This window comes from Arachis ipaensis, chromosome B05 (genome assembly GCF_000816755.2).
Source record: "Arachis ipaensis cultivar K30076 chromosome B05, Araip1.1, whole genome shotgun sequence".
NCBI classification, from domain to species: Eukaryota; Viridiplantae; Streptophyta; class Magnoliopsida; order Fabales; family Fabaceae; genus Arachis; species Arachis ipaensis.
In genome coordinates this window covers 30,656,682-30,668,613 of record NC_029789.2, presented here as the reverse complement: position 1 = coordinate 30,668,613, position 11,932 = coordinate 30,656,682, and the positions used below count along the sequence as shown (strand labels likewise).

Here is an 11,932-nt window from a genome sequence, read left to right as displayed (position 1 = left end):
ACCGAAAGGAAAAGAAAAACAAAGTCCTAAGAGACGGTTAAGACAGGGTAGTTTTGCCGAATACTACTCTCACTTCTTTCAAGATACCAGAAGTTCCACGTGTTGAGAATAAGGCCTTAAAGCTATCTTTGTCATGATATCCGACACTGTATTTGCCTCTTTTAAGATCAAGCGAAGATCAGTACGCCATGGTTATAGGGATGATGGTGGTGATGGTTGTTAATTGTTATAGAGATAGGAGGTAAAATTGATAAAATAATTTTGCTCTAACAGTTGACTCTTATAAAATTTACAAGAGAGGTAGGATTGAAACTTATTCCAAATGTTAGGAATAATTTTAAAACTTGAGTAAAATTCTTTTCCGGTCCCTGTCTATTTTTTATTTTAGACAACCCGTACCCTATCAATTGGAAAATGACAAGCTGACCCCTATACTTCGTGTCCATTAGTTGAATGGTTATAGTTCACGTAAGCTAAGCGATGCCACATCATAGAGCCCAACGTGACATGTCATCAAGTTTTGTCAAGACTTGCCGGAGAATTTGACAAAGGGGCTCGTGTCTAACTGAAACGAAGAATAGGGGTCAATTTGTCATTTTCCAATTGATAGGGTACGTGTTGTCTAAAATGAAAATGGACAGGGGCCGAAAAGTAGAGGTGTTTGTGGTGCGGTTTGGATCGGTTTTGAGTCAAAAACTCATCCGATCCGAACACTAATTTTATTTGTGGTGCGGTTTGGATTGGATGATTTTATTTTATTTTTTAAATCCGATCCGATCCGATCCAATTTCAAGTGGTTTGGATTGGATTGGATTTGCTGTTTTGTAAATTCAAAAAATTAAATATATATAACAAATCTCAATATCAAATTTTAAATAACCAACAATAACATAACAAGTGTCAACAATATCTTAAAAACCAATGATAACATAACAATAGAAATAAAATTATAGGTTAGTTAAAATAAATAAATAAATCACATTTTGAACATAAAAGATTTATTAAATAATAATAATACATGAATAATTTAAAAATATACAACAAATTGAATATGGTATAAGTATAATTGTAAATATAATAATAAAATAATAATATTATAGCATATTGTGCGGTTTGGATTGTATTAGATCAGTTATAAAAAATAGAATCCAATCAAATTCAAATTAGTGCCGTTTTAATCGGTTTTCAGTTTGGATTGGATTGGATAAGTGGTTTAATTTAGATCGGTTTGGATTTGAACACCCCTCCCGAAAAGGGGTTTTACTCTTAAAACTTTCGAAAGACTTTAAAGGACAAAAAATATATTTTACCCTTTTATTTTTAACTAATATATTCCTTTATGGATAATTACATATATTGAGTTTTTTAACAAAATAAAAAATGCATTATGAACAATAAATTATAGTCTTATTTTGTGTATTTTAAAATTGTTATTACATTAAGAGAATTAATTTAATTAATTATTGTGGAGTTTGATATGATATTTTTTCAACTTATTAAATGTAGATATGAATCGCAACTCATTGATGAAATTGCTGAAGAAGTATGGACTAAAGTAGAACCTCAGTTGCCAACAAAGGATGATGATGATCTGGTTGCAATTGAATCAAAAGTAAACGATGTGCGTTCATGTTTAAGCCTAGAGTCGAAAGGAGATGTTCTCTTTCTTGGAATTTGGGGCATGGGCGGGTTAGGGAAAACAACTCTTGCCTCTGTTGTCTGTAAAAGAATCAGAAGAGAATTTGAAGATTATTGCATTCTCCGAGTTGGAGATGTTTCAAAGGAAGGAGATCTAGTTAACTTACAAAATCAACTTCTTTCACATCTGAAACTAAGGAGCAGAGTAATTGAAACTTTAGTCCAAGGAAGGGACAACATCAGAAACCTTCTGTACAAAAAAAGGATTCTTATTGTCCTAGATGATGTGAGAACTATAGAACAGCTAGAGAATTTGGTAGGAAACAAGGAATGGTTTGGTCTGGGAAGCAGAATAGTTGTTACAACTCGGGACAAGAACCTGCTTAGTTCACATGGTGCGTTTAAAATCTATGAGATGGAAGTCTTGAACACTGATGAATCCCTTCAGCTCTTTCATCAAGAAGCTTTCAAAGGAGAGCTACCAAAAGAAGAGTACTTGGAGTTGTCGAAAAGGTTTGTGAGCTATACTGGAGGCCTTCCCTTGGCACTTAAAGTGCTAGGATCTAATCTTCGTAGAAGAAGCATTGATGAATGGGAAGATGCTTTAGATGAGATAAGAAAAGATCCAGATGGTGGAATAATGAACTTACTCAGGATAAGTTATGATATGCTGAAAGAAGGGTACAAGACCATATTTCTTGATATTGCATGCTTTTTTAGGGGGTGGTACAGAGATAAAGTGACAAAAATATTGAAAAATTGTGGCCTAAATCCGACAAAAGGAATAAGTGAGCTGATAGGAAAATCATTGATTACCTGCAACAAAGGAGTTCTAGGGATGCATGATTTGCTTGAAGATATGGGTAAACAAATAGTTTTTCAAGAATCTGAAAAGGATCCTGGAAAACGCAGTCGGTTGAGCTCTCTAGATGATATTGATCAAATATTGGAAGAAAATACGGTAAGTGTCATTCTCTCTCTCTCTCTCTCTCTCCACACACACACACACACTTGGCTTTTTTGTTTTACATTTTCTGTTTTTTCTTAGGATTTATGAAGAAAAAAGTGAAAATGAAGAAAACAATAAAATCACGTTTTTCTGATTTCATTTACTGGGCTTTTAATTTTTTCTTTTATTTCATTTACTGGCTTTTAACTTTTTCTTTAACAGCCTGTTTGGAAACCTTTAAATGATGGAATTAGAATTCAATTCAAGAAATGAATTCCTAAAGAAATGGAATTCAATTCCATAGTTTGGAACAAGCAACTCATTTAATGAGATAAAATTGAATTTTATTGTTTGGAATAACTTGTTGATGAATTACATTATTTCTCTAAGACATTTTTATCCCTCAATAAATATTAAGTATAATTTTATTTATCAATTAAATTAGATAATATAATTATATAAATCACTTATAAGTAAAATTGGTCTAACACAACCTCACTAATTAGATCCATCTCAACCATAAAATCATGATAGGTGGAACATTAGTTTAAATCTAAAAACATTGCCACAAATTTCGAAAACTCAAAATCCATTTTTCCCCTCAACCATTCAAGACGAAGCTCTTCCGGTAAGCCAAAAAAATTGAAAATAAAAACACGAATCAAAGATTTTTCTGGATTCCTTGTGTCTTGCCGTGCTTATTTGATGCTGACCATTTTTATATCAGGGAACTGAGAACATTGAAGGCATGGTTTTGAAGCAGCAATTCGAGTCATACAATAAAGCTGCAAATTGGCACCCGGAAGCGTTCTCTAAGATGCGCAACCTTAGACTTCTCATCGTATTATGTGATTTGCACCTCTCGCATGGTTTCAAATGTCTTCCTAGGTCTCTAAAGGTTCTTATTTGGACAGAATGTCCTTTGAAAGCTCTACCGCTTGACATAGAACTACACCGACTTGTTCACTTGCAGATGAACAATAGCAAGCTAGAAAAACCATGGAATGGAAATCAGGTAAGGATCCTGAACGACGAGCTTCCACAACATTTATATATTAGCATAATAATTTTTCAAATTAATTCAATGATATTATTTAATGTGTTTAGGTGTTCGAGAGACTGAAAGTTATTGACTTGAGTTATTCCAAGGATTTGATTCAGACTCCAGATATTTCTGAAGTTCCATTACTTGAAGAGCTCTTCCTTGATGGTTGTGTATCGCTGGTTGAACTTCACCAATCTGTTGGTCAGCATCAGAAACTTGCAATGTTGAGCCTGATAGGTTGTACAAAGCTTGAAACATTACCAAATAAATTGGAAATGTGTTCATTGAAGAGGCTCTTTCTCTGTGGCTGCACAAATATGAAGACACTTCCTGATTTTGGAGAGAGTATGGGAAGTTTGTCCGTGTTGAATTTGATGAAGTGCTCAAATCTTCTTTGCATCCCAGATAGCATTAGTAATTTGAAATCACTCAAACAGCTCAACTTGTCTGGATGCTCAAAGGTTTGCAAGGTGCCGCATAATATAAATCAAAACAAGGCTTTAGAGGATCTTGATCTAAGCGAAACTTCCATAAGAGTGATGAATCCATGCCTGTTTGAATTGGAAAACCTCAAGAGGCTTTCTTTCCATGGATGCAGTGGACCAGTATCCAACACCTGCGAGTTAGCATTGTCTTTCGAGTTTGGATTTAGCAAAGAACCAGATCTCTTACGCTTAAACTTACCTCCTTCTTTTGCTGGGCTCTCCTCGCTAAATATTTTTGATTTAGGCAATTGCAATCTCGATCATGGATTAATTCCCGAAAATCTTGGTGAACTATCATCGTTGGAGACTTTAATTTTAAGTGGCAATACACATCTCGTGGTACCTAAAAGTGTTGCTATGCTTCCTAACCTACGTATTCTTGAAGCAGAAGGTTGCAATGACTTTGTTTATCGATCTGTGCTTCCACGTCTGTCAGACTCTGTTGTGGAAGCTGGTTTATTCTTAGATCTCTGGAAGTTTTGGGAGCAATTCAAGTCAAATAATGACGAGCTCTTATGTCAGGTTTGTTCTCTTTGTCAATTATACATTTATATGGTATCTCTTCTTCTTGGTAGTTACTTTTATGCTATTTAATTTTCATCAGAGAAAATAAATCAGAAAGATAACAAGTGCAAAAAGTTATTAGACAATATACCTATGGGATTTTTTTTATGCCGAGTCAGCCGAGTGCCGAGATATCACTATATAGTCCTATACTCGATAAAAATAGGAATTTTTTTCTAAATGCTTTATGTACAAATATATGCATTTTGGGAGTATTTACATGGTAACCGAGTTAAGTATCAAAAATGCTATTTGTATAAAATTACTCACGGTGTATTTATGTATAAATACATGTGTTGTTTAACTTATTTTAAATGTATATTTTGTAATTTAACATGTATTTTATACTAGTTGCTGATTTTGGTATATATGTAGCATAATTGAGTAAATACATCTCGTTTACACTATAAATGAGATAAGATACAATGAGTTTACGTGTCTCTAGGGTGGGTGGAAATGAGTCCAAGCTGACTCGTGAGCCAGCTCAAACTCGACTAGCTAACAACTCAATAAGTTGAGCTTATGAGTTTGTGAGCCAAGTGTGAGCCAGAATTTAACCTCATATATTAAATGAGCCGAGCTTGAGCTCTGGTAATTTCAACTCATTGACTCGTGAGCTAACTCGATATATGACTTATTATAATTATTTATATTAATAATATATTATGAATTGCTCGACTCAATTTGTGAGCTTTTGGTGAGTCGAGCTTGAGCTTTACAAATAGACTCGATTATTAGTGAACTGAGCTCAATTTTCATGAGCACAACTTGAGCTTGGTCAGCTCGGCTCACGTCTAGTTCTTGTGCACTCGTGATAATACACGTAAACTATCTTGTTACAGTGTATACGAGATATAGCCATACTTATCTCTTTTACAGTATAAATATGATAAGTTTTGTAGGGTGCCTATATATACTAGTCGTTGGCAGCACCCAATTTCGTTCATTTTGGTTATTTTGTCCACTTCTAGAGCCTTTTCAAGCGTTCTTCTTGCCAGAGTTGAGTTTTTAACACTATGGCACGTTTAGATACACGTGCGGAGAACATCAACCCCTTCCACATTGTCCCTAATGTGAGAATTAGGATACACACAAACAAAAACATATTCACTAGCCGCCATTCTTAAGAAGCTTTTTAAAAGAGTTGGGAAGAATGAGTGAAATTTGTGCGAGGGAAGCTACTAAATGCACCTCTTTATATAGATGAAAATTTTTTGTTGTTTTATACATGTAAACGAAATGACTTTTCTCGTTTATATTGTATCTTACACACAAAGAAAATTTCTCAATGTATCTTGTTTGCACCTGTTATTGGTTCATAAAAATTGTGTCTTATCTCGTGTACATTAATGTAAATGAGATATGTATTTACTTAACTCGTTTATATTGTAGACGAGGTAATAATATGATGAAATTCATAAATACCTCCCAAAATGCATATATCCATAAATAAAACATTTAAAATATTTATTTAAAAAAGTCCTCAAAAATAGGTAGTATATGTTGCAATATTTTTCAGAAATTATAGATTGTGAAAATTTGGGATTCAGAATCACAATTTTTCAACATTACTATTTAATTCATAAATTTTTCATCACATTAAGATTTCAAGTGTAAAGGGTAAAAATCCTTCAATCAAAAGATGGATTAAATGAGGAGCATATAGTATGGATGACCTATAACTTCATTATGTTAATGTTTTGGGTTAAGGTGTGGCTTCCGACTTGCTGTTGTGATTTTTTTCTCATTCAATTTATTGGTTAATATTTTCTCGACGTATTGTTTGGATTAGGAAAAAGTTCCACATCAATTTAGCAAGAAATATATAAGAAAGACTTATTGTCTTTTAAGGTAGGTTTTGTCCACTGGTTTTAAGCCTTCCCAAGTTGTAGGCCTCCCAATATATCTCATTTTGGGAAACTGATGTAACATGCTAGCTTTTTTTGAATGTACTATGTCAACACACATGCTGCATAAATACATAAATATATGTATTTTGTAGCATAAAAATATTTATGGATGCATATTCTTCATACAATTACCGTACTCTTAAAAAAATATTTGGTTGTAACAGGTCAGGGATCATAGTTACCCCATCACATACTTTGAAATTCCTCCAAAGTTTGGCAATGAGATACTCTTTCCAATGGGTCCAAGGTTGTCAAAACTTGAATCAAGTGCATCAATCATAGCGGATATCCCTAATGAACTTGGTGGGAATGAATGGTGGGGAATAATTGTATTCATTGCTTTTGAGCCTCTGGAATCTTCAACATCATTTCCAACTTTGAAATTCAGTTGGAGCTTTGAATCATCCCATCCCGAAGCTGGTCCCTCCTTATATCTCTCTTCTGATGCTGCAAGGACACATTATAGTTGCTGCCTTGTAACAATGATAATGACGGACAAATACATTTACATTCAGCTACATCATAGGCAGTATGACAACATAAGCGAATCAAAGCCCTTTAGCAAACATCGGAAGCCAGCTTTTAGCGAAAATAGTAGGTTGCGTTTTGATGTGCAAGGGGGGCAGCTAAAGATGAAGGAATGCGGGTATGATGTGTTATGTAACGAAGATTTTAAATCTAAGGTCTTGCCTGATTTGGAAAATGAGAGTGATGACAACGGCCCTAATTCTGGGGAATCCAGTGGTCTCGAAGAATCAGATATCAGCAGCGAAGATGCAACGGATGGAAACAAATCTCCGTGAATGTTTCTAGGAGATTTCTAAGGGTTTGTCATGTGTTTGATTTGAAAGTAAACAAATCAAGAAAATTTAGGGGAATTAAAGTTCCCTTTATTCCAAACTATGAAGGACTTACACTTCGTTGAGTTGTTGTGTCTGCATGTTGGATACATTTTGGACACGATATTCACCGACACTCGTCCGACACGCGTATGTGTTCAACCGTGTCTTAATAAAAAGTAAAAATATATTTTCCAGACATGTCTGGACACATCTAAATACCATCATGTGTCAGCGTGTTCAGTCTTATTCTTAACATGTATTCTTAAAATAAATATAGATATAGTATCCCGTGTCTTAGTAAAAATATATTTTCCAGACATGTCTGGACACATCTAAATACCATCATGTGTCAGCGTGTTCAGTCTTATTCTTAACATTTAACATGTAAATGAATTTAGAAATAATATATTATTATTTAACAAAAAAATATTTTATATTTTATATATATGTCGTGTCCATGTATGAATCCATGCTCCATTGCTATTATCTATCATTGTCACTTTTGTTACATCCTTACTTCAATCTATGTTGACCGAGACAACGAAAATGGAGAGGAAAAATTTCAAGAAAACTATTCAATTCAAACGTACCTCAGATAGGGTAGCGTCATGATTTTGAGCAATGATGGATTTTTAGAAACGAAATTTTGCCACTCAACAATGTCTATCTTCTCATCTTTGTTCAGGTCAGCATCCATGAATGTCTGATCAAGATAAAATGTGAAGCTTAAGCCTTAAATTTGTGACAATCAGAAGGACATGAAAAATAGTGGTTAAAGCACAGCATAAAAGAGAGGTTCTGCAAATCATTATGATACATTGTCAATATACAAAATTTACATTGCTATCTAATCATATTTTGCAAATATATTGAATGATCATGTAGAATTTATTTACATTTAACAACACATTGACATTTAAGTCCATGAAATTGAAATTGTAAGTATTCATCAAATTTGTTATATCATAGTTATTTTACAAAAATAGTCACCTTGTCAATAATTGTTTCGATCACCTCATCTGCTAGCTTCATTTCAGATTCACAGAGAAGCGCAATCAACATTTGCTTGACCTGTTAGAAATAACGCGAAAGAACAATGAAGCTACTATCACTAAAATTAATCGGACATAAGCGGAAACGTAGATGAACACTACAACAAATCATATTTTAGTGGTGAATATCACTTATTTAGTGTTCGTAGAGCACACTATTGTAGGGCTAGTTGTTTTTGATATCATGAATAACAAAGTGAAAATCTAAGTAAATTGACACATAATAGGATTGCACTATATGCTACCTCTTGGCGTTCTATAAAGCCTGTGCTGTCCAAATCATAGAGCCTAAATGAAACTGCAAGAGAATTGCAAAACCTAAAATATGAGTTTCACAATCGAAATCTACTTTAACCAGAAAAGGGGTTAGGATTCAATCTTCAACTTACAATCAATCTTGTCTTCCAGTGGTGCATTTGGGTGGAAGACATTGAGAGATCGAACAAAGTCATCAAAGTCAATTACTCCCTTCCTCTTAACATCAAATAGATCAAAGATCTGCATGCAGTAAAATTCTAATGTCAAAAGGACATCCAGTTAACTGAAATGCTTGGAGATACCATGAAAAACAATGAAATTTATTACTAAGCAGCACCTAGCGACGACTCAAAAAACAGAGATTTCTATATGAAAATTTAAACATGGAGATGCATGTGCCTTTATATCTAAAAGAATACTGACCTCTAGCTAAATGTGTCATCATGAGCATTTATGCTTCAGGTTATTAAAGGGATTAAGAAATTGAGTTTCTTCCGAAAGTATATGGCGATAGAACAATGTCTTCATTAACCTATTTGCATTGCAAATCATCGATTTAACAAAGTACATTTGTGATGCTAGATAGGCATTCACTCATGCATGCAAGAAACCTTAAAAATGAAGGCCTTATTCATAAACCAGAAGCATGCTGTGTATGTATAGTACCCGATTGGCAAAGATATTCTCCTTCTTCCTATTCTTGAAGATTGCCAATTGAAATTCTTCCTGCAAAGAAAGAACACTGTAATCAAAGAACAGACTATGAAATGAATGTGAAGAACAAATAGAAATAAAAAATATTGGTAATTGTATAAGCAATTCATCATGATATTGTGTGACTCTGACAGATTCTATTTAAGAAAATGAAAAGCACAAAAAACAATATAGTATATTGTTGATCATTCATATCAAGAAATAAAAAAAGCATACCAAATATCTCATAATAAAATGAACATCACAAAATAGATGCCATAAATACATGTTCGAGACCAGGAGGAAAACGCATTTTCTATATGGTACCTTGCTTATTAGTCCATCATCAACGACCGAACTGCTTATGCTCTTAAATAGCTCAAAAAGTGCTTCAACCTCACTGACCGTGACTGCGAAACCAAAATTTGCTGTAAGTTTAAACTACTAAACTGGCATGAGGGCTTGAGAAATAGAGATGGAGTGAATTCCATAACAAATATAAAACAAGACGATTCCGTTTTTCAATAACTAATAGACCAGAAGACCGGTAAAGCATATGAACCAACCAATTAGAATTGAAATTTGGAGAGGGAAAACTAACACTTTTCCTACTAAAGTGGTGACAAGATGGATTGTAAATAACTTGATGCCATAGAAAACACATGCAGCTATTCTTAATCTCTTCAACCTAGCAAGTAGAAGAGGCTAAAAATATTTTATCTGTGATTTGGTTTATATGACAAATTTCAGAAGCAATATAATTTGTAATATTACATTACACTTATTCAACAACAGATCTTGTTCAACCTCTCCTTTATTGTTCGTATGCTATAAGCCCGCATTAAGATAGACATAAAATGCATACAGGGAATTGAAGTTTTTCATGGATCCATCTTTACCCTACTTTCAAAATTCTAAAATAAACTGAACAAAACAGAACTCTGTTTCATTTCTTGCTTGCAGACCCAGAACCATTCCCTTCTCAGGAAGGCTTTGTTATCAATTTAATACCCCTGAGGTTATCAAACTCAAGAATTCATCGAATAAAAGAGTCACAGTCACAATAAACCACAAGAATTAGAGCTTTAAATCATTTCTGCGGAAACAAGAATCAACTTACAAGCTGTCTGTGATGCAAGAACTACTGGATCGACCTGCCCCGGAGACTGTCTTGTTGGCTTAGAGTTGAAGCAGCCCATTTATGGAGGCAATGCAGGCAAAGCAGCACAGAACACAACCAGAGCTCGTGCTTCTCTAAAAAACACCATCAAACCATCTTACCATGCAATTTTAAAATCCTAATTGAAACACCAGAAATATAAAATAATAAAATAATAAATAAACAAATCAGCCATATGACAGGTACATGGTCTGATTAACTACACAACAAAATTTTATATTAACAAAATGGAGGAGAAAACTTATAAAAAAAATATAATAATTGCAGGCTGCAAAACAATAATTGATCATTATACAAGTAAACAATGTTATGGACATATGGACATGACTTGAGATACACAAAAAGTTACATATTTTATGTATTTATTCAAATTCAAGAAAACAAACTAACTCGCACAGTTTGATTATTCAAAACAAGTTTGCTCTAAGAGAACAACTTGAGAAGGAGAAGCAAATGGGTGAAACAACACACCTAAAAGAGATTTGATAAAACTCAATACCAGTATAGCACAGAGCTCCATGAATCCCAAAACCAATAAGAAGCAGTATTTATTAGTGCTTGGACATTTTTTTACCTAACCATTTTCTCCAACAAATCAAGAAAGGAAAAATTTATGGAGATTTGAAAAGTTTAACATTTCTCGCACAACTTTACCTTTCTTTCATATCTTAATCACTAAGAGTTCTTCCACCACATTTTTTAAAAACATAAAAAATAAAAAACTGAAGCTTCCAAAATTCAATTCATTAAAAATTTAACAACTTTACATTTATAATCCCCAAATCAAAACAAACAAAACACACTAAGGAAATCTTTAAAAGCAAAGAAATTTTCAAGAATTAATAATAATATTAATTATTATTATTATTATTAAAAAAAAAACACAAAATTAATGAGTAAAAAGGAAAAGAAAAGAAAAGAAAAGAAAAGCTGGAACACACATTCTAAATTTCTTCCCTCTTCTCCCTTCAATAAAACTTCACTAAGATAAACCTCATCATCCTAGCGTCTAAAGCAAAACTAAGATAATTTAACCCCAAAAAGATGAATAAAATAGTGAAATTTTCAAGGCATGGATCAGCATGAGGGTGAAATTCAACTCACCAGCTAGAGAATTTGTTTTTCTGAAGCTTCTAGAAAACCAACACTTGAATTACAAAGGCCATCAGAAGAAGAAGCAGAGAGAAAAACAGAGTCCTAAAGAAAAAGGTAAGGTGTCAAAGCTTTGGGGTTTAGCAAATTTGAGAGTGCAAATGGAAAGCTTTATATATAAATTAATTAATAATTAATTAAATGAAAAATAAATGTTAACTAAT

At 33.3% G+C, this 11,932-nt stretch overlaps 2 protein-coding genes across 3 annotated transcripts in view; one reads left to right on the top strand and one right to left on the bottom strand.

The window, feature by feature from the left end:
- The window catches only part of LOC107640460 (TMV resistance protein N), an 8,847-nt gene extending 1,193 nt beyond the window's left edge, over positions 1–7,654 (top strand). The window contains exons 2-7 of the mRNA XM_016343980.2: positions 167–218; positions 611–671; positions 1,507–2,599; positions 3,315–3,602; positions 3,695–4,639; positions 6,756–7,654. Coding sequence (XP_016199466.1) covers positions 167–218; positions 611–671; positions 1,507–2,599; positions 3,315–3,602; positions 3,695–4,639; positions 6,756–7,394 — 3,078 coding nt within the window. The 3' untranslated portion in view covers positions 7,395–7,654. The remainder of the gene's footprint in view (positions 1–166; positions 219–610; positions 672–1,506; positions 2,600–3,314; positions 3,603–3,694; positions 4,640–6,755) is intronic.
- Positions 8,024–11,881, bottom strand: LOC107643445 (calcineurin B-like protein 1; the record flags this gene model as incomplete). Of its 2 annotated transcripts, none has more annotated exon segments than XM_016347096.2 (8): positions 8,024–8,136; positions 8,424–8,504; positions 8,731–8,783; positions 8,875–8,983; positions 9,410–9,469; positions 9,764–9,846; positions 10,557–10,690; positions 11,721–11,881. In XM_016347096.2, coding segments are annotated over 7 exon segments (578 nt in total), but the record flags the coding sequence as incomplete, so codon positions are not given.